Source organism: Apteryx mantelli, chromosome 2 (assembly GCF_036417845.1).
Source record: "Apteryx mantelli isolate bAptMan1 chromosome 2, bAptMan1.hap1, whole genome shotgun sequence".
Classification (NCBI taxonomy): Eukaryota; Metazoa; Chordata; class Aves; order Apterygiformes; family Apterygidae; genus Apteryx; species Apteryx mantelli.
In genome coordinates this window covers 145,989,710-146,012,830 of record NC_089979.1, presented here as the reverse complement: position 1 = coordinate 146,012,830, position 23,121 = coordinate 145,989,710, and the positions used below count along the sequence as shown (strand labels likewise).

At 41.3% G+C, this 23,121-nt stretch overlaps 1 protein-coding gene across 4 annotated transcripts; it reads left to right on the top strand.

The window, feature by feature from the left end:
• Positions 1-986: 986 nt before the first annotated feature.
• On the top strand, positions 987-22,968 carry CROT (carnitine O-octanoyltransferase). 4 transcript variants are annotated; one of them, XM_067291748.1, is made up of 17 exons: positions 987-1,017; positions 1,699-1,822; positions 7,642-7,766; positions 8,555-8,736; positions 8,922-9,046; positions 11,893-12,001; positions 13,980-14,073; positions 14,167-14,292; positions 14,741-14,842; positions 15,448-15,531; positions 15,635-15,742; positions 16,027-16,157; positions 17,530-17,653; positions 19,628-19,706; positions 20,519-20,612; positions 20,783-20,902; positions 22,014-22,968. In XM_067291748.1, the coding sequence occupies exons 2-17, from the start codon at positions 1,708-1,710 to the stop codon at positions 22,132-22,134; spliced, it is 1,839 nt and encodes a 612-aa protein (XP_067147849.1). In that variant the 5' UTR covers positions 987-1,017; positions 1,699-1,707; the 3' UTR covers positions 22,135-22,968. The 4 variants fall into 4 exon arrangements, 3 of the variants coding, with proteins under 3 accessions (XP_067147849.1, XP_013797022.2, XP_013797021.2); XM_013941568.2 differs by lacking the exon at positions 987-1,017 and adding an exon at positions 1,312-1,558; XM_013941567.2 differs by lacking the exon at positions 987-1,017 and adding an exon at positions 1,312-1,597.
• The last annotated feature ends 153 nt before the right edge of the window (positions 22,969-23,121 follow it).

Sequence of the window (23,121 nt, the reverse complement as noted above, 5' to 3'; positions counted from 1 at the left end):
TCTGCTGCGTTTTCTCCCCTTGTCCTTTTATTTACCCCACCCTGGCCACGGGCACACGGGGGCTGCAAGGCCTCTCCCTGCTCCCTCCTTCCTGCAGAGCCACTCGTGGCAGCAACTCGGACTCTCTCACAGGCGCCGCTGCTCGCCCCCCCCCCCCAGCACACAGTGCTTTAACCCCGACTCGCCCCCCTGGGGTCACCTCATGTCGCCTTGTTCCCCCCTCCCTTGGACCCCGCCATGCCCCTGCTGGCGAGGGGCTGCAGGGTGGCATGGAGAGCCGGGAGGGCAGCAGCCCAATCCTGGCCTGTGTGGAGCCCCCCGCGCCCAGCCCCAGCTGCGCAGCTCCCCTGGCCCCGGCCTGCGCGGAGCCCCCCGCTCCCAGACCCAGTTGCGCAGCTCCCCCGGCCCCGGCCTGCGCGGAGCCCCCCACTCCCAGACCCAGTTGCGCAGCACCCCCGGCCCCGGCCTTCGCAGAGCCCCCTGCTCCCAGACCCAGTTGCACAGCGCCCCCGGCCCCGGCCTGCGCGGAGCCCCCTGCTCCCAGCCCCGGTTGCGCAGCACCCCCAACCCCGGCCTTCGCGGAGCCCCCTGCTCCCAGACCCAGTTGCGCAGCACCCCCGGCCTGCGCGGAGCCCCCAGACCCAGTTGCGCAGCGCCCCCAGACCCAGCCTGCGCGGAGCCCCCCGCTCCCAGACCCAGTTGCGCAGCGCCCCCAGACCCAGCCTGCGCGGAGCCCCCCGCTCCCAGACCCAGTTGCGCAGCACCCCCGGCCCCGGCCTGCGCGGAGCCCCCCGCTCCCAGACCCAGTTGTGCAGCACCCCCGGCCCCGGCCGCCGCCTGCGCGGGGCCGCGCCGCCCCGCCCCGCTCGGCTTCCGGGCCCGAAGCGGGGCAGAGGTGAGGCCGGGCAGGCGGCGAGCGGGCAGGCGGCGAGCGGGCGGGCAGGCGGCGAGCGGGCAGGCGGCGAGCGGGCGGGCGGGCGGGCAGAGGCAGCGGGGCCAGGTCCTGGCCACGCCGAGGTGAGAGGCGTCCCGCGGGGGGACGCGGCCGACCCCCCTTGGCCGCCGTCCTGGGGCAGCCGGCCCGCGCGGTTGGTCGCTGGGCGGCGGAGAGCCGCGCGGGCCGGGCGCGGCCGTTTGCGCCGCCGCGGGCTCCGGCCGGCCGGGCCTCCTCGGCGCTGCTCCCCGGCGCGGGCCCCGAGCGGCTGGGCCGCCCTAAGCACCGGCGCGGTGCCGAGCGCTGCTCCGCCCTGCGCTCCCCTCGGGAGCCCGGCTCGGCCGCCCCGGAGGCCCGGCGGGGGGGGATCGGCGGCAGAGCTCCCCGCTGGGCCTCGGCGCGGCGGGGGCAGCGGCGCTGGCGCCGTGACTTCCCTGTTCCGCGCGGCGCCCGCCTCGCCGGCGGCTTCGCGGGCGGCTCCTCGAGGAGGAAACGGCTTCGGGTCGTTAATCCCGGCGTAACCGGAGAAGGCGCCCGCGGCCTTCGGTGATCGCTTTCCCGTGTTGTTCTGCGTATCCTCTCGCAGCTGGGGAGATCTGCCAGGAAATCCGCTGTGCTGGCGTTGTCAGTAGATGCACTTCCATGATATGGGGTTTTTACCATGTAAATAGCAGGGAAAAGGGGAAAATATGAAAGGGGAGATACGACACTAATCTTTAAATTAAGGTTCATAATAGACTGTTGTTATTGATGTCATGCTGCAGATCCACATCATGGATAAGCAGGTGCTTGAATCCTCTGAAGAGCGCACATTTCAGTACCAGAATTCGCTGCCTTCGCTGCCAGTGCCTCCTCTTGATGAATCTTTAAAGAAATACCTGGATGCAGGTAATGACTTACTATGATAATAGTAGCATAGTGTGTGCTGTTGTATCCAGGCTGATCTGAGGATATTTGCAAAGTAGAATTTGTAGAGACAGGTTGTATCAACTGCTGTACTTTAAAAAAACAAAATCCAGACAAGTTTAGGGCACAAAAGCTCTTTCTTTAGGTCCTGAACAGGAAACTAATTAAAGTGTCAGAGCAACCTGAGTACAAGTTCCCATCTTATCCTTACTTGCTTCTCTTCAGCATGAATCAGGCATGTGTAAAGGTTGTTGGTTTGGGTTTTTTTTTCCCCCCTGAGAACTTATCTTTTTGCAGCTATATCAGCTGGTCTAATAAAAGATACTGCTATACAAATCCTGTTTTGTGTAGTGACTTCTTTGCTTGTTTATGAGTGTGTTTGCCCAGGATCTTTGTGTAAAAAGGGGATTTCAAGGTCTTTTTCATACTTAAATGAATTTTCTTTTCTTTCTTCTTTTTCATGAATACTATTAATTTTACAGCAGTAAGGAAAGGCAGTGGTGAGCATTTTTGGATAATCTAACTTGGCAAGGTTTCTGCCTTGTAGTGCTGGCTGTCTAAACAAGATAGAGTAAGAGAAAAGTTTTGAAAACAACATCAATGCAAATGTGTGTAGCTTTGTTTATAAAGCAGAGCTGATTGGTTGGTTCTTTGTTATCATATCAGACTTTGATAAACCAGGGAGGACAAAGTTGTGCTGCCCAGTATCTTTCTTTTTTTCCTTTTTGTATGTTTCTTTAATAATTTTCAGAACTCAGAGACACTGAGCCTTTCTCTGAAATGTCTGTTTTGTCTTATTATCTTACCCATAAGACAGAAATGGCAACAGAATTAAACTTGGCGCTCTGTCCTTAGCGGAAACCAGTATTATACCATAAATTTCCTTTGCCAAAATACAAATCCCTAAATTCACTTCAAGTTCCCTTCTATTCTAATTCAGTGCAGTAGAAATGGCATGATGGATGGTAGCAGTGATAGGAGAATGCTTCTTATTTGATTATGTCATCAGGTTTTGATACTGAGTGTTGAAATGGCGGCTTTAGAGAAGGACTATTATGTCACAGATGTGTTCATCACCAAAATTTTTTTCTTTTTGTTGTAATGCAGATAACTGGAATTATATGTGCTGTGATAGCAGAAAGCAGGCAATAACAGACTTGCCCTTTAGAAGTCAGTTTTGTAAATCCAGCTGGACTCTCCAAGTTAATAAATAACTCTTTCCTGGAGTAATGTAAACTGACTGAGAGTTTGCTTGCTCTTGTCTGATTCTAATCTATGTTTTTATAGATACCTATCACATCTCTCCTCAGTTGCGTTTTGTTTTCATGCTGAAGTTATTTCCTCCTTCCTATTCTTTGGGCGTAAGCCATTCTGTAACTTTAATCATCCTTGTGGCCCTCTCAAGTCTCAGTAGGAGTTGGGGGAAATTTAGTCCAATACTTGTTAATCTACCACAGCCTTTCCTTGTACACCTCACTTAAAGCCACATTCTGCAGTGCACAGCTCTAGGCACTGGCTAGGTCATTCTGAAAGCTTAAACTCTTCCATCTGTTCTGTCCATGAAGGTGGGTGAAGGAAGGAACGTGCTTCTGAAGAATGACTCAGAGCCTCCAAATGACCCTGCATAAATGCTCTGAATCTTTCTTTGCCTGTCCTCAATTGGTTGGAAGAGGACCTAGGTACTTAATGTGAGTTAGTTTTCCTGCTGATAAAGTTATAAGTATAAAGGATAAACACCTGTTTAAAACCAGTTGGCTAGACAAGCTGGACAGTGTGGGTTTCAAAATGTGCCGTATTTATCGCTTCACAGCAGCTGCCTCTGCTTTGGAGTCAAAATTCCTAACCTTGTTTTGAAGGGAAGCCTCGAGCAGAGGAGGTAAAAGTAGCCACAATATGTAGCGTTTCAGCTCACCTCGGAGATTGAGACTTGGAATCTTGGACCCATCAGCCTGAGAGTATGAAAACCCAAAGCTCCTGCTTTCAGAAGGTGCCCCAACTATACAACTAAGGCTGTCTTGCACAGGATACTCCTTGTTCATGGATGGAGCTGAGTTCTTGTGGAGAAAGGAAGACAGGATCTGTGAGCCTAGAGAGTGACAAGATAGAAGTTGCACTGAAGTCTAAAGGGACTGAGTTCTCCTTCCACCTGGTGCTGCTTCTCATCTGATCAAATAGATTTCAAATGAAACGTGGGCATGTAGTCATAGAATTGCATAGGTTGGAAGGGACCTCCAGAGATCATCTTTACCAACTTCCTGCTCAAAGCAGGTCCAGTCCTTTCCCTTTGCAGTCTCTTCTTAAACTGAACAAACTCAGTTCTCAGCCTCTTCTCACTATCATGAGCTCCAGACCCCTAACCATCTTGGTGACCCCTTGAACAGGGACCAGAACCCAGTAATTTTGTTTATTCTCTCTTTTTTTGTGAGTGTGTGCATATTGCTGTGTAGTGACTTTGTAACCTGAATAACAGACCTGAATAACAGAGGGTAATGGCTCCTTTTACACTGTGTGGTAGTAAGGTCACTCTCTTGGAAACCTGTGTGTTGGACTGGCCTCAGGCAGGGGAGGGTCTGGACACCAGGTTTCCCATATCCTGAGTGAACGCTGTAACTGCTAAACTGTTATAGTATAGGTGGATGGCTCTGTCTCTATCGTTTCTTTCTCCATTTGTGTTCAGAACTGAAGTTAGTGCAATTCAAACTGCATCTAGATAAGGTCTAGATATGTTAGGTAATGCCTGAATGTGCTTAGCTGATCCTATCCAGCTGGGCTGTAGGTGGAATGCTGGTACCTTTCCACTCATGGTGGTGTTGTGATGGAATTTATGGAGGCCCCATTGAATTTTAAACAGATGCTCCGTTAGATGGTGCTTGAAAGTGGGTGTTCTGTCTTTTTGCTTAAGGCTGTCGGAATCCATTTAAAGAGGCATTTGTACGTAGAATCTGGCCCTTACTGTCTCTGTTTCTCCTGTAAAATGGGAAAAATACCATTAAAACTTGCTTAGACTGATGTGCAGTGGCATAAGGAAGCCAGGATGTAGCTGAAAATGGATTTTTGCTTTTCTCATTGGAAAAAATACTGCAAAATACTGAAATTCCTTTTACAATTAGGATAAAATTTGAATTATTTTGAGAAGGACAAGAAAGACTTACCCTTGATGGAGGAGGATCAGGTTAGAGAACATCTAAACAAACTGGACATGTGCAAGTTCATGGGACCTCATGGGGTGCACCACGAGAGAGCTAGCTGATGTCGTTGCAGGGCCACTCTTGATAGTCTTTGAAAGGTCATGGCGATTGAGGGAGGTTCCTGAGGACTAGAAGAAAGCAAATGTTACTACTATCTTAAAGAAGGGCAAGAAGAAGGATCTGGGGAACTACAAGCTGGTCAGCCTAACCTCACTCCCTGGGAAGGTGATGGAGAAAATAATCCATGGGTTTACGAAGGGGAAACCATGTTTGACCAACCTGATAGCCTTCTACGATGAGAGTGACTGGCTTGGTGGATTACAGGAGAGCAATGGATGTTGTCTTGACTTTAGCAAGCCTTTCAACACAGTCTCCCATCCATCATCATAGACAAACGGATGAAGCATGGGCTAGATAAAAGGCCAGTGAGGTAGATTGAAAACTGGCTGAACTGCCAAGCTCGAGGGTTGTGATTAGTGGCACAAAGTCCAGCTGGAGACCAGTAACTAGTGGTGTCCCCCAGGGGTCAATGCTGTTTAACATCTTCATTAATGACCTGAATAATGGAGCAGAGTGCTGCCTTAGCAAGTTTGCAGATGACACAAAACTGGGAGGAGTGGCTGATACCCCAGAGGGTTGTGCTGCCGTTCAGAGGGACCTCAGCAGGCTGGAGAAATGGGCAGAGAGGAACCTCATGAAGTTCAACAGAGGGAAGTGCCAAGTCCTGCACCATGGGAATAAGCCCATGAACCAGTACAGGCTAGTGACCAGTTGGCTGGAAAGCAGCTTTTCAGAAAAGGCCCTGGGATCGTAGTGGGCAGCAAGTTGGCCATGAGTCAGCAATGTGCCCTTGTGGCCAAGAAGGCCAATGGTATCCTGGGCTGCATTAGGAAGAGCATTGCCAGCAGATCGAGGGAGGTGATCCTTCCCCTCTACTCAGCCCTGGTGAGACTATACCTGGAGTACTGTGTCCAGTTCTGGGCTCCCCAGTATGAGAGAGACATGGACATACTGGAATGAAACCAACAAAGGACCACACAGTTTATTAAGGGACTGGCGCATCTGTCATACAAAGAGAGGTTGAGAGAGCTGGGACTGTTCAACCTGGAGAAGAGAAGGCTCTGGGGAATCTTATCTATGTGCATAAATCCCTGGTGGGGGGGGAGTAAAAAAGATGGAGCCAGACTTTTCTGAGTGGTGCTCAGTGACAGGACAAGAGGCAATGGGCACAAACTGGAATACAGGAAATTCCATTTAAACATAATAGAAAACTTCTTTACTGGGCAGCTGGTCAAGCACTGTAACAGGTTGCCCCCAGAGAGGTTGTGTAGTCTCCACCCTTGGAGGTATTCAAAACCCAACTGGAGATGGTCCTGGACAACCTGCTCTGGTTAAGCCTGCTTTGCACAGGAGGGTTGGACTAGACAATCTCCAGAGGTCCATTCGAACCTCAACCATTCTGGGATTCTGTGAAGAAGAAAAAAGTGGTGGTTGGAGGCAAGTGGTCATGATTGTGGTAAGGCATAGCTGTGAGAAAGTAAAGTTTTAATTCTACCAGGATAGGTGAGTATTTGAGACCCTGCCCAACTGAAATGGCTTTTGTTACTCCTGAAAGCTGTATTAGAGATGATATAGATACACAATTAGTAAAAATTAAATCAGTATCCTCCTGTGTTGTTTGACAGCTGTAAGTAGATCACTCAGGGTTAACACTGTAGCAACACAGACAAGAAAATAACTGGTGATAGTGACCAGCACCCTCAAAAATGAATCAGACTTTTTTGTGAAGGTGTTGAACAAGCAGAAGAAAAGAACACCATGCCATATGCTGAAGATTTCATAACTAAGTATAAAGATAACACATTATACACAAGGTAAGTATAAGAAAACTATTAGATGTGCCTGTATACAAACCAACATCAGCAGTGCCTCTTACTGTTACTGACAATAGATGGCATGGTATAAAGGTCTTAAGGAGGGGTTTAGATGAAAATAACGAGTAGTTTTACAGATGTTTACAGAGAATGTTTAGAGAGAACTGTAGCCCCCATGTGGCAGGTGATCTGAGAGAAATCCAAAGGTATTTTAAAATATAAAAATTTGATAGTAGTAACTGCCATCACTGTCAGTCAAAGGTAGGCTAGTGAATGGGGATAGTGAATGAGAATTGATGGCCAAAGTGCTTGTAGACCATGATGGGCCTTCAAAATGTAAGCAAGTAGCTTATGGTTGGTGCAGTAAGGTGACAGAAATATATGGCTCAGCGTATTAACTTCCAAACAAAGTTCACATAAATTTGATTATTCAGTGAGTTCTGTAGCAGTATCTCCAGCTACAGTCTTAAATATATTAGATTTAATTATCTATTAGATATTTCAAGGTTTCAGCAACTGCTTTCATTTACTGACATTTTTATTTGTTTAAAAATGTGTGTCCCTATTAGAGTATGCTGTGATTTATTTACAGCTTTTAAAAGGTCTTTTTTTCCCCCTCAAGTATTTGTTTTAGCAAAATTAATTTTGGGTGCGTTCATTCCCTCCTCTGCCTGTGAATATCTGAATCTTGGAATAAATCTCAGTATGCAGTTGTCTTTAAAATATTTCCTTTTTACAGTGAAGCCATTTCTAAATCAAGAAGAATATCAAAGAACAGAGGATATAGTTAAAAAATTTGAAAATGGGATTGGAAAAGAGTTGCATCAGAAATTACTGGAAAGAGCTAAAACAAGAAGGAATTGGGTATGTATTTACATACTTAAGAAATTGTACCTTAACTTATTCCTCTGTTGGGTATATATTTTGCTGCATCTACTTCACTAGGATAGAAGATAACAGCATCTTTTTGGAGAACAAGTGGAAAGTTGGGGGTTCAGGATCCAATTTTGTGAGACACTAAGATGTAATCTTTGATCTTAGGATCTTCATTATGTCTGCCACTCAGCTACAAAAAAGCAATTTAGAGTTCAATCTCTTTCCTTTCCTGAAGAATCTACATGTTAGCATTTTAAAATTGTCTTTCAAAAGAGAGAGAGATACAAGGGGGACTGTTATCAAATGGAATTTATGAGAGCTCTGTAAATCTTAACATGACATACAACAGGGATTTTCAAATCATGATAGAAAAAATACGTTATGAACTCTTTGTCCCAGATTCCCTCTCACACAGATCTGCTCTCTTTCCTTTTTTTATGGAATGATCCCTCTGGTATTCACAGCAGCCGCAGCTGACAACTACAAGTGGTTAAGCAGAAGATGAGTATCAGGGAAGAACTCTTCGTAGAAATTTACAATTTAATAGCCTTAAACAGTATTGAATTTTATTTCAATGGCTTGAAAAGAGAAGAGCTAGATGTGTCATTACCCTCAGCAGGTAGCTTTTGAACCACTGTCCTGCCTTCTGTTATATAGGAGCTACTATTCAAAATATTTTTAAAAAGAACTTAAAGGAGATTAGGCAGTTGAACTGTGATTCAAGTGATTATTTATGCCTAAAACATATTCTGACGGTAAACATTGTTCATTTTCAGCTGGAGGACTGGTGGCTGAATGTGGCTTACCTTGATCTTCGCATATCAACGCAAATATACTGTAACATAGGAGGCCCTGGCCCCTTTATTGAAAACTACTGGCCACCCAAAGAAGGCACTCAGATAGAAAGAGCATGTGTTAATATATGGCACACCCTGAAATACTGGGATCTGTTAAGAGCGTAAGACTTCAGTATTTAGAATCAATTATTTTTTCTTAATGATCTGTGTTTGAGTCATGAAAATATGTTTGTGTTCATTGGCATAAGTTCTTTGCAATAGAGGGTGGGCTTGTCTTACCCTGATTTACTTGCATAGCTATCTCCTCTTGTGCTTAATTAGTTTTTGTTTATTTTGTCTACTATAGAGAGAAGGTGGCAATAGAGAGATCTGGGAATGCTGTTTTGGACATGAACCAATTCCGAATGCTCTTCTGCACTTGCAAGATTCCTGGAGTTACCAGAGACTCAATCTGCAATTATTTTAAAACTGGTAAACAAATGCAAATTGTGGGTTAATACAGCAAATGATTTTGCATTAGGGGGCTAATGGAGTAGTCATTTCAATCATAAAGCATTTGATTTCTGAAGCATTGGGTCAGATACTGGTTGTTGAATGCTTATGTAGGGAATCAAAGAAGAAATCTAACCCACTAATTTTGGTATAATTTTGGTATTGATATAATTTTGGCCCTCTTTGGTATAATATTTAGTATATAGTTAATGTTAAAAGAAGACTTTGCTTCAAATTGTATGTTACCAGCCTGATACCCATAGCAAGTATGCTTGCATTAAGAATTGGAAAAAGACAAATTCAATGTGTTATAGATAAGGGTGAATTCCATGTATAAAATGGACAGAATTTCAGCGTCATTTGTAACACATCTTTCTTCCCACATTGATTTTTCTGGAATGTGCTCCCATATAGTCTGATGGGATGCTTCCTACTTATTTTCTATCGTTGTGCCATTTCATGGCTTGGTCAACTACTTCTCTTTTCAGTTTTGAAAGTATTCCACAGTGATTCTCAAAATCTTTCTCTTAACTCTGAATGGTTTTCTGGGGTACATGGTCAAGAGCTAGAGAAAAAGGGTAATGATCTCATTCATCCTCCACTAACAAATCTTGTAGTATTAGTAATCAGCTGACTGAAATCATACACACAATCTGATTCATCCAGAGGTCTTTAGGAGCATTCCTCTAGTGAATCAAGGGAGATGTGAATTCCTGCAAAACTCAGGAATTCAAGTGGAAAGAGGGCTTGCTTTGGTCCACAGAAGTTATTTAAAGAGACTTCCATACAACAGAACATGATGAGAAGATACAGGGTTGCATGCAAGTTTCAGGTTTTTAACTTAGGGTTACAGTTGAAGAGTCAGTTTAAATGCCAAAGTATAGAATAAACATCCAGATGGTTGAAACTCAGAATGTCCTGTTATGATTGCACTTAATAAGTAAAGCATTAAGCAGCTGTGATCCTGTGGAGATACAAGTCCTTCATATCCCTTTTCTGCTTTAAGATATTCTAAGATGTTCATTAAAGGATCTTGCTTTATCATTTTTCACATGTCATATGCAGCAGGTGAAATTTATTTCCATGTAGATTATCTGCCTCCAGATTAAATATTTAGTCCATTTAGTTGCCTTGGTTCTCTCTGTGATTGGTGGAGAGAAATGGATACCTCCAGAGAATGATTCAGATCATCCAGATATGCAGATATCTAAAACAGGCAGAAGGAATTGCCCTCTGGAGAGGGACCTGTTTCTGTCCTTTGGCTATAGAGGGAACCAGCATAGTCTAAGCATTTAAAGTAGGATTCAAATTGCAGAGCAAGACAGCTAAAATTTAACAGTTAATGTCAGCTTGGTATTGAAGATCCCACTAAAATGAAACGAAGAGAGTCTAATCAGTGGCCCCAGAGAACTGTTAGTTCATCCTGCAGCAGACACTTTAATTGAAACAGATGAAGAGCTCCCTAGATTTCATTAAGTGTATTGAGTGGGTCAGGCACTTAATTCTGGGTATCATCATTTCCATGCTTAATTTTACTCCTTGCTTTAGACAGCTAAGGTTAGGAAGATGCTACCTAACGTATGCTAATTTGCCATCATCCCTTTTTTTTTTTTAATGTTAGAACTTAACTTCTTGATCTGTGAAGATGAACTGCACATGAAATAATAGATTTCCCCCATGTCCTTAAAGGAGATAGGTATAGAATTGTATTGTCTGATTTGGAAAGCAGGGCCATAAAGAAAGATGTAAAAGAGAACAAGTATCTTATGTCTAAGATTAAAGATTTTTCAGATGTCCATTGTTGGATGTGTTTGGAATACTTGTGGATAAAGTGGCATATGTTTCTCCTTTTTCCTGAGGCAGAGTTCTGGGCTAGAATAGACATAGCACCGGGGCTCAGTTTGAGAGGAATGTAACCATGTTTCCTGGGGTTCTTTTTTGTGAGAACCTTTTCCAACTCTTTTAGTGTTACCTTCATATAGGTGGATTTGGTAGATCAAGGCTGTGACTAGTGTGGGCCAGCATCACCTGTATTTCTGTATAGGGGCCAAATTTGTGTGTCAGTGCTCCATTTTTACAGATTTGCATGTGCTGATTAGGTCTCATTGACTTCTTGTCTGTCTGAGTTCCTGAGCTGCATGTCTGCAACTGACTGCATAAACACGATGAGAACTGAAGGACTCGATTCCGTTTCTTGCTCATAAGTGCCATTTGAGACTCCTTCAGGTTTCCCATTTGGAGTTCAGAAGGGCGCAGGTTTCATAGGTCCTGTATTATACCAGAGGGGGCTGGCAGATGCTTTAGATACTTAAATGCATGTCAAATGGCACTGCATGTTTTTGTATGGGCAACTGAATCAAGTACAAAGTGTTTCAGTGACATGCTTACTGCATTACATTCATCTTTACTTAAAAAAAAAAAAAAGCATGCAATGGTCTTAGTCTGATCAGCTTTCAGAAACTAACACTTATTTTTGCAGAGTGTTCCTGCCTACAAGATGCACAAATAAGTGACATATTTACTACTAGGTTATAACCATGACTTGAAGTAGTTAATAACAGTGAAAGTTATGTAGCTATGTAGATTTTTTTTTTTCCCTGATAGTTTAAAAAAATTTTTCAAAATTGCTGTAAAATCATGCAGTCGGTCTTTGAAAGTTATTCTTTTGGTCTTGGTTCCTGTTTTTAACTGTATAAAGTATTTCATGTTGAACAAAAATGGGTCTGCAGGTCTCACTGAGTGGTCTTTTTCCTGTATATGTCACTCACTTTATCATCAGTGTTGGGTTCTTATGTTTTGTTTTGTTTTTTTTTTCTTCATTTCAGAGACTGAAGGTGAATGCCCGTCTCACTTAGTAGTCCTGTGTCGAGGCCGAGTGTTCGCCTTTGATGCTATACATGAAGGCAATATGCTGAATCCTCCAGAGATTTTCAGGTTTTCAGACTATCTTGTTTCAACTGAGCTGTTATATTTGAGCTACATACCAAAGAGAGTCTTTTTTTCTCCATCCCCCTCACCCCCCGAAATTGTATCCCCTGTAGCTGAAGGTTCAGATTTCAGTAAATTCTGGATCAGTAGATGACATATTCTTGTCATGAAACATGAGGATCTTTTACTTTTGTAATACACCCTAGAACGTCATGCAGAAGCGCTGAATGAAGATGTTTCAACAGGGAGCATCATTTGTGTGTGAAGTTTTTTGGCATGGACCTACCAGGATTATAAGTAACAAGATCAATCCATATGGATAATAGTCTCATTGCTACTTCATCATTATCAAAGATAAAGCACCGCTACCCTTTTGACTTCATTTTAAACCTTGTTCACCTGTGGTCACTTTTGACAGGATTAGAGGGCTGTGTTTCTTGTTGGTGAGTGCAGCAGAGACAGAAATCCTAGTATATGGTGACTGGCAGTACTTTCTACTAGCAACAGAGCAGTGCAGCAGCATTTCACTCACATTTCCTGTCTTTGTGCCATACCAGGGATAACCAGCCTTGTCTGTGCTCTTTCATACTCCTGAAATGCTGCCAAGGAGCAGAGTGAAAGAATTTGGCTCTTTAAATGGTAAATTTCAGTACTACTAGTGCAACTGGCAATGTTTATAGCTTTTCCATGTCACCTCTCCTGTCTCCCAGTAAATCACAGCCTCACGCAAATGTGCCAGCTTCTCAAACTGGCAATGCAGGTGTGGCCACAACCTTTTCTGTGCTATTGGCCGAAGTGTAATGTCACTTATACAGAGGTAGGTCCGGCATAAGTGCCTTCAGATCAATTTGGAACCTATGTGCATTTACTTCCTAGAGAGGGGTTGCACATTTCATCTTCTAGGAAGAATTTACTGCATTTGTGAAATGTTGCTTTTGGAGTGCAACAGAAGACTTTTTTCTGTAATTAACAAAAAAAGATGTCTGTTAAAATTAACAAAAGATGGATGGCCAAATTCCTTAGGCAAGGAAAATCTCTAGTTAGAGCAGCTCGACCAACTTTTCTGGGAAGTCTGGTATTTTAACAATTGCAAAACATATTTCAACATCTATATTCCAAATTTTTGTAGTGGTACATGTTAGATCAAGCAAGTGACAAAGAAATGAACAAATAGAATGCAGACAACTGTGAAAATGTATTAGCTCAGTAATACCCCAAACCTAAAGCTTTCTATTGCCTATAGGAAAGGCAGTTGTCTGTCTTTGTTAACCTCATCATGGGTACCTTGTATTTTTGACAATTGTTTAAGAAATTATCAGTGATGAAGTTTAATGGACAAGAGTGCTGGAACACAGGACAAGCAAGACTAGTGTCTGCATTCTGAAAGGTCTGTAATTTGTGGAATTTCTTTAACAAAGGGAAAAGAAACCCAGAACAGTATGTGCAGATTTTGATTTGCAAACTAAAAATCAACTCTCTTAACAGCTCTTTGAAGTGTAAATGCAAGGAAGAGTTTGGAACCAGAAGTATTCTTGTGTAGTTCATCTCTGTATTTAGGATAAACTCTTTTAACTACTGTTCTGCTATAAACTTCAGGGGTTTTCTTGAGCTGAAGTTTTGCCCTCATATCAGGTTAGTTGTTAGAAAAGCTGCAGTATTGTGAGTGTCTGCTATTAAGAAAAGTTTGAGCTGCACTGTTGAAGTCTAAAATCTAGTTTGAAACTGGGTTAAGTGCATACAGAATACTTCAGGATCATGATTGTTTACATGTAAGTTTGTGCTGGGCTGGTAGCTGCAATTCAAACTAATTATTAGTGACTGAAAATGGAGCAGGCCTTCAGCTGCCCTTATGTTCTGCAGGAGCTGATGAACACTTCCTGAAATTTCACATTAGCCTCTGAATGTAGAACAAAATTTTCAGCTGATCAAAAAAAAAAAAAGTGAATGTGATCTCATCTCCATATATTCTTTTTTAACTTTAAAGGCAACTTACATATATCCAGAAAAGATGCCATAGTGAACCAGATGGACCAGGACTGGCAGCCTTAACAAGCGCGGAAAGGACGAAATGGGCAGAGGTTGGAATAATTCATCAACTGACTTCTCAGAAGAGCATTGTGATTGCTGGAAATAGGGCATTTCATTTATCTCTCTCCTTTTATGCCATATAGATACGTGAATATTTAATTGATCTTGATCCAAAAAACTTAACTCTTCTGGAAAAAATTCAGAGAAGTTTGTTTGTGGTCTGCCTGGATGATTCTAGTCCCCATGCAACTCCTGAAAACTACACCGAGGTAGCTAAGGATTTTTGATAATTATTACCTGGTGGTTTTTATATAAAAATTTCCTATGTAAATGTGCATACTCTTTCTGTGGTAAAGCAGCTTTTCTTGCTGCTTTAGAACAGAGAAAATGAAGCAGATGAATGTGCAGATAATGTTTCTTGTTGATCCACAGGCATATTCTAATTGTTAGAATATTGGAAGTGAGAATGGCTGAAATCTACCTACATAATCTGATAGCCCTCCATGCTCCGGGGTCCTCAGAAATATAGTCACCATCTTTTTACTACTCTCTTATTTTAAAACATGAGGTTTATAATCATGTTTTGTCTTCAGCTGATTGTAAATGTCTTCTCTCTCAGTCAGGCCTCACCACCTTATTATAGGCTTGGTTTAACTGACAGTGTTGGCAGTCTACTCAGAGTTTTTGAAAACACACAGTATGTAACTTTTGCTTTAGGTTACGAGGCTGGGGCTAACAGGTGATCCCACTGTCCGCTGGGGAGATAAATCCTACAATAGCATATTCTTTTCTAATGGAACCTGTGGTGCATTCTGTGATGTAAGTTAATTTTTTTTTTCCTTATAAACCTTTCAAATGCTTCTTTACTAACTTTTCCCTTTCAGAGTAATATTTTTAGTGTTTAATATATTCCTTTTTAGTGCAGTCTTGTTTGCCAGACAAGGTGCCTGGTAAACTTGCAAAAGCAGTCTGCTTTTACAGTGCTTGATATTACACCATACCTGAATTAAGAACGTGAGTTGTGAAATCATAATCTTACTTCTGAAAGTATTTAATGAGGGAGTTCCAAAGAGAAGAAATACATTGCACAAGGCAGCTTAAAATGAACCCTTTGCATTACATACCTGCTGCTGAGCTGTGTTTTCAGTCTCAGATAACCGTTCTTGAATGGCCAGGATCCTACATCCTGCCTGAAATCTCCTTCTCCACAGCAGTGCTATTTTGTGCTTCTCTATCTGGCTGCAGAGCAGTCAAAACAGCAGGTGGACTTACGGTAGTTCTACATGTATTGTAGAGGAACTAGAAAAACAAGTCCAACGCAGCACAGTAAAGCTGTAGGAGAAAGAGTTGGGTAGGGAAAAAAAGCAACTTGATCCTCTTCCACTTATGCAAACAATGTGATGTCTTGTCTTGTGTGATTCCAGCACTCTCCTTTTGATGCGATGGCTTTAATTACCATGCTATCTTATGCTGAAGGCAAGATTAATGAAAATGAGGGAAAGTGGAAGGTATGTGTTCTCTAAGCTTTCAAATGGATTAGTTAATGTGTCTTTTCTTATGGATAACATTTTCTGTTTTCTTTCTTTCTTTCTGTCTCCCTCCTCCTTCCAGGGATCAGATAAAGTAAGGGATATTCCATGGCCAGAGGAACTTGTATTTACAGTGGACCAAAAAATTATGAATGAAATTGGACATGCTAAAGAATCATATTACAAAAAGGTGGACTTTCTAGCTGCTTTTCTCTCTTAATTGTCTCTGAAATTTTCATTCTATTTGCATGTTTTTATCTGGCCTTTCTCCATGCCAGAGAACATGGAGGAATGTGTACTAGTGATTTTTGATTTGAACCAGAGGACTTATACCAGTGCTAAATTTGTTCCACTGCTGTTTTTTTTGTTGTTTTTTTTTTAAGCCGTATGTGTTTTATTTATTTGAAGTGGATAGAGTTGTGATTTTTGCAGTTCTTAACTTCCTCTGTAGCTATTCCTCCTGTGGTTTGACAGGTATCTGACCTGCAACTGGTGAATTATGCCTTCATATCCTTTGGAAAAGCATTGATTAGGAAGAAGAAACTTCATCCCGATACATTTGTGCAGCTTGCCCTCCAGCTGGCTTATTACAAATGTCATGGACGGTAAGAAAAGTGCATTACTCAGATTAAAAATAACAAAATAGATTCTTGGTGAATGGGATGGATCTGGAGATACAGAAGGCCCTGCAATGCCACCGTATAGTTTGCTGAGGTTATATAAGAGTGAAGAAATAAAGTTTCTTTACTGTAAAAAATGAATAGGGCCTGCCTTTGTGCCACTGAAATCTATGGGGCTTGTGCTCTTGGATTTAGGAGAAGTGTGTCCTGCCCATGGGGATATGCGTGCACATATTGTGGAATGGAGGGCAGAAGACAATCTGTGAAAACATATATTAGAACAGTAGAATGTAAATAATTGAGTAAATGCCTGTCTCGCAATTGATTCTTTAATGCCAAACAGTTGCTCAGATGAGAAGAAATCTTAATCTGTAGCAAGTGACAGCCATCAGCAAAAGAGTCTTCCAAGCCTCTAAAAAGCCTCACAAACCTCACTCTCGCTTTTTCTTGAGCACCATAGGATGTGAAGTATGGGGCAGAATAATAAAGATATAGATAGTGACCATCCAAATGCCTGGTTCTGTGTTTTGGGCATGTCATTTTGGTTTGTATTCTCAGTAAAAGAGAGCATTCTTCCTGATGATGGTGCTCCCAAATTTCTCTTCACCAGCTAGCACTGATCATGGCTTGTGCGAGTCATTACTGACCTGGCGGGTATTGCTTGCTTCAGAAAAAAAGGTTTCATTATGTAAGCATGATGCTTAGTCACTGGAGATGCTTGTCTCATCAGAAGAAAGGTCACGAGCTCTCACAGTTCACAGAACACTGGAATAAATTAATTGTCCAACTAAAAAAGCCTGTTAAGCCTGTTTTAAAATCACCTTTATGGGACATGTAAAGTACATATGAAGTGGTAGAATCTCATAAGGCTAGGGACCCTCCAGAGCAGCTATAGATGGGTTGCATTATGCAACAGATAAGGATCTGAACCTTTTCTTTTGAAACCTAAAAGCATTGGGAGATGCTGCTTATTTCAAGTGTGACTCATAATTTTGAATTTTTGGATGATGTAGATAATTTTTTTTTGTTGGAAATACGTATTGAAATTGAAACTTACATTGTTTCTGCTTATTTACACTAGAAACTGGTGGATCTGTAATCTGCAGAAAATAGCCATGACAGCACGGCCTTTTCAAGGCATGATTACAGTACTGGCACTTTTGCAGTCATCTGTCTCATAAAAGCTTGCAGCTCCTTAAACCTTCTTTTTAGACACAGAATTGTAAGAAAATTAGTGGCCTACTAATAGGTATAATTGGGTTTGATGTGTAGGAAACGTCACAGAACTTCTTTCTTTAGAGAGAGCAAACAGTTTTGTAGAGTTAATGAGATACTCTTCCCTAATTTTTCTTCTTAGTCCGGGCTGCTGTTACGAAACTGCCATGACCAGGCGTTTCTATCATGGCCGCACAGAGACCATAAGATCATGTACTATGGAAGCAGTGGAGTGGTGCAAATCCATGCTGGATCCTTCTGCCAGTGTAAATATGCTTTAACCATAATGTATTTAGAAGGCCTGTCATTTGATCTGCTTACAGTTCATTTTACTGTTGTCTCATTAACGGGAGTTGACCCGTTGCCAGTGCAACAAATTCCAAATGTTGGGTTGCCTGAAGGCTGGCTCTGGTGGTTGTGACTGAGGTGAGCTGTAATGTGTCAGCTTGCTTTTATCTTCTATTATATATTTACCTTTTGGCTCAAGTCTGTCTTAAGCTATATTTGCATTGGTTCCCACCCAGCTGCTTTTTGACGGGTGAAAATCAGTATGTTCTGCTGTGGGGTTGTTCTGTTGTTGTTTTATTTTAAGTGAAATGGGGAAATGTTAATCAAATTGTTGAGTCTGAGGGCAGGGTTGAAATCTGTTTGTGTTGTGGTGGTAATAGGGATGTATTCCAGAGTGTCTCTGAACAGCTGAACCAGTGACCTTTTCTCCTCCCAGCTGCTACCCTCCTCGTCTTTGGCTGGCAAAGGATTTCATGCCTTTCTTGCCAAGTGAAAGCTGTGCAAAAGCTCTTCCTGTTGTCCCCAGTGCACGTCTCTCGGAGCCTGAGAAGTTAAGCCAGGAGCAGATTTTGAAACAAAAGGCTGCATACCTTTAGGGAAATTCAAAGTTGCTATATTGTTAATGCATCTGAGAAACATACAGGAATATGGCTATCAAGAAGTATACGTGATTGATAATTAGTCGTGTGGAGCTGGACTTCACTGGCTTCTTGTCACGTATGCTGCAGCTTTAAAACTCATTTTTCCTGCTGTTACTCAGATCTGCTTTCCTATTGCAAATCTGGGTTCCTGTTACTTCCCTGCTCTTCAGTTATCTTCTAACCAACAAGGAGACTTCTATGGGTATTACATACTAAGGTTTGTTATTTCTCACAATAGCTGTTTGTAGCCTTTTTCTCCTTCTCTTTGTCATTTTAAATACCATCCCAAACATATTTCTAGTACTCTTTTTCTGTGATAAACTCTTGTGGGGCTTTGAAAAGCATTCAGTCAGTTCAGTAGTATTGAAATTAAAATGTTGAAAAGCCTACCGCTAGGTGCTTTGCAAAAAATAAATCCTTTTGTCTCACCTTTTCCTTTTTCCCCTTGTGAGCCCACTATCTTGACTTTTATCCAAATCTGGCAGTTACTGGCCAGGTTTCACATTTCTCTGCTACAGTCTCTTACATAATGAATAAAAGGTGGTTCTTTAGTAGTAAAAGAGCTACTAAGATCTCAGATCTTACAAGTTGAAGATCTTGGTTGTGTAGAGATGTTTCCCAAAGCCTCCATTACTAAAACCTGTGTTTGTTTTTTATTTTCTCTGTTTTTAATATTTAAATTTCAATTTAAAATTGAAAAAACATTATGGTGGACAGAACTACTGGCATGGAAAAAATGTTTCAATCAGTAGAGAAAAGTTGGGAATGCAGCTGGCATCTCTGTATGTTTTCGTTAGAGGAAAGAAGTAAGATAAAGCACAACAAAAAGTGCAACCTCTTCACAGTTTTTTCTTTTTCTTTTTTTGGCATGAAAATTGATGATCACTTATATATATGCGGTTGCACCTGCTAAAAGTTAATGTGTTTCTAAATAAGTGGTATTGTGGTAAATTGTTGGTTTTGATTTCTGTAGTTTATAGTGGCCACTTTATTGTTTCAACTTGTTTGGGAAAGAGCGTGAGGTTAAGGATACTATTCTGTGCAAAAGTGGCCTGAATAAGTGAACACAGATACAGGAAACAAATGAGCAAGTTCTCATGAAAAAGGAATTTGGATTTGGGAGATAGAGTTTGAGAAATTTAGGGAAATGGATGAAACAGAGGTTCTAATGCAGCCTTTTCAAATTCTTAAATTTTCTTCTGTCTGGAATTGCTAGAACTTGCGAAAGGGGAAAACTTGCTGAAGTGTTTCCTGATGTGATATTCACCTGGATTTTGTTTTTTATTTTTACTTGTCTCTTACTTTACACAGGCTTGTCAACGACAACAACTGATGCTTAAAGCATTTGCAAAGCACAATAAAATAAGGAAAGAGTGTGAGAATGGAAAAGGTATTTTGTGTTCAAAAATAATTTTTTTTCCTTGTGGTTGAATATTGCTGTATGCAGATACACTTTCTTTGTCTCCTTGCTGTTAACCTGAGTAAAAACTACCCCTTAACAGGTTATATTTAAGGAATTTTGGGGAGAGGAACTAAAAACTAGTCCTTGAACCCTTCCATGTGTCTCAAAGACATATTCACTTTAAGTATATTCATTTTTTCTGCCCTATTAAGCATTATTCCAGAATACCCTCTGGCCAGATAGTGTACTTGGCTGGAAAGTGGGAAATGAAATCTCCTAAGGTGGAGGAGAGAATTGGGTGGGATTCTGTCCCGCCTGTATGAGCGTGTTAAGCTGCTCAACAAATGAGAAGAGGTAACAGAAATAATCACCTGATGAACCTTAATACTCTCTCCATCCTTTTTGGTGAGTTATCTAGGCGACTGTGGCCTTGAAGGCTTCCTGTTCATCCTTTCTAAGTAATTGCTGACAGTGGTCCAGTTTCACTGTGTGCCTCTTTGACTGAAATGGAAGTTTTCTTGGTTATGGTTTTTGTTTTCCACAGCAACCGTGCTGGGTTTCATTTCAGTTCATTTGTGTTTGAGCTAAGTGTTGCAAACTGAATATGATGAAAGCCTTAGATCAAACATTTGGGAAGTGTTTGTATGTACTACAGCCTGAATCTTGTTGGGTTTTTTTGCACAACTCAGTAATCTATCTGTCCTTGAGCTGCTATTTGAGCTTCCTGCTATCTAGCCGAGGAAAAGCAGAAAATCAGGAAATGCTGCTCTTAATGATGCAGTATTTGCATTTCTTTGCAGGATTTGACCGTCATCTTCTGGGTCTCCTACTCATAGCACAGGAGCAAGGACTTCCAGTGCCAGAACTTTTTGTGGATACTGCCTTCACAACTAGGTAATTGGTAGTCTTGTCCTGTAAGGAATTCCTTGATACTGAGGACTTTGTTACATTGGCCTTAAGCATGCTGATTCTGTGATCTGTAGAACAAAATAACTTTTTTGTAAAGGTCGCTTTGTTTTAAGTTAGCGTTAAAAACACTGCTTTTATTTTGTGTTATTTTACAGTGGAGGAGGTGGGAATTTCGTTCTTTCAACTAGTCTGACTGGCTACACTAAGTTTGGTGGATCTGCACTTCCTATGGTACATCATGGCTATGGCTTTTTTTATGCAATCAGAGATGACAGGTAAAAATACAATTTCCTTTTTGGGCATGGCTCTGTCAGTATCACAAGGAGAAGGGCGGCTGAATGAGGGAAGGAAAAGACAGAAGAAATAAGGCTGAAGTGTCAGAAAGGGTTGCGAAGTGAGGTAGATGAGAAATGAGAATAGAGGCATTAACATTCTGGGAAAGAGCGTGTGGGAGGGAGGAAGGACAAACAGAAGGTGAGGTGAGTACCGAGGTACTGACAATGAGCAGAAAGAAAGGAGCAGGGAAGGTGAAAGAGGGAGGAGCAAAAAAAGTTAGCTTATTTTAAAATAAGCTTTATTTTTAGAGACCATTAAAGGTAACACATGCAAATATGTTTTTAAAAAGTAGTATTTGACAGAGATAGACCAGATGGTTAGGGAGTATAAGGGAGCACGCTATCTCTGTCTCTTGGCAGTGAAGCAGAAATCTCTTGACTCAAAGTAGACCTGTTTGAGTAAGGAGAAGCTGAAACATCTGGATTCCCTTTTTATACAATGGTAGAATTTGAAAAGAACCAATTTTAGCTTTTTAGTCTTATGGACCAAAATTATTACTTGTTCATCAAACATAATAAACTGCTTGATTATATTTATAATATATTGAGATAACTTGCTATTTGGTGATTTAGGTGTAATTTGTATGACTTGTTTCTAAAACTAAATATGAATTTTGTGCAGATTGTATTCAGTTTGAGAGTACAAATCATTCATACTTTGACCTATCACTCTGTATTGATAAATAGATCTAGATAAAGATTTACCTTCATTAGGTAAATAGAAAAAAGTACTTTAAACCTTACACTAGTTGCAGAGAAATGTAATTCACAGTGTTTTCAAAGCAGAAAAATTATGTAACTAAATACGTATATAGAGGTAGGTATTTAAGTCAAAGAAGTTACAAGTTTCAGGATCTGTCAGCATTATTGCTTACTGAAGGCACTGAGGGTCTGGATACCTAACTCCTTTGACCATTGAGACACTATGTTTATGTGCCAATTTTTGCTTCAGAATATGTGTCAATAATTTGACATTTCAGGACAATTAGTGCAACTTGTTCTAGACCATGACAATTAAGAGTGATAACTTTCTTGTTTTCTATATTGATAGGATTATTGTCACCTGTTCTTCCTGGAAATCATGTCCAGAGACTGATGCAGAAGTGCTGTGTAGAACTGTGTTCCAGTGTTTTCAGGACATGTTGCAATTAACAGTTACAGCTCAGCTGTAAAGCTGTTAATGATATAAAAGAGTCTTTGCAAACTCACAAGTTATATGTAGTACTTTGAAATGAAATGCTAGGCAAGAAAACTGTTATATTCAAGTTAAGACGTTTAATGATCTTTATGAAGTCTACCTATTTTTATGGGATTTACTGGTACCAGTACCCATTCAGGAGTGATGTAGCCATTTGCAACAACAATGCAAGCAGTAGTACCTTATCTATGTAGAGCTATGCAATATTAAAATATGCCTCAACAATGCAAATGTATTTGAGAGACATGGTTTTGGAAATGGAGAATTTATGGAATTTTGTATTTATGATCTTAGTAGTAACGTGTAGAATATTTTGTAATCTAATGATACTCTTTACTTCAGTGGAGCACTTAACTGTACTTCAGAGTAACCACACTGTCCTCAGAGGTGATTTTGCTTCCTATTCATAGTGGTTTATGAAATAGAAGGACTGTCTTCATCAGGTTGTATGTTATTTTATGAATAGATTATCTTTCACTTTTGCTATTGGGGTTATATCAAACAAATGTTCTATCCATGAATGGAGATGTTCCCACTACATTTGTTGTATAAGAGCACTACAATCTGAAATATTATTGAGAACTCCTTTTTCAAAATAAAAACAGAAAACAGGATATGAATTGCAAATTCTCCAGAGTTTACATCTTCTAGTGAATGTGAATCTCTCTGCTGCTTTACACTAATAATACACAATAAAAGTAAGCACTGAATGCAGTTTGATAAGATTCTCAGGATTTTAAGACTCTTTGATTCCTCTGTTCGAGAAGCTTTGTATTTTCCTCTCTTAATAAAGCTCTTTCAAAAATCATCTTTGTATTGACTGACTGATTTATGGATTGACTGATTATAGCAACTAAACTTTATGAAAGAGCTGATCTTGGTGACAAATGACAAATCTGAAGTAGAGATTCTAAAATACCACCCCACTGTTTTCCCTCTTCTTAAACATTGGAGTTTTGGG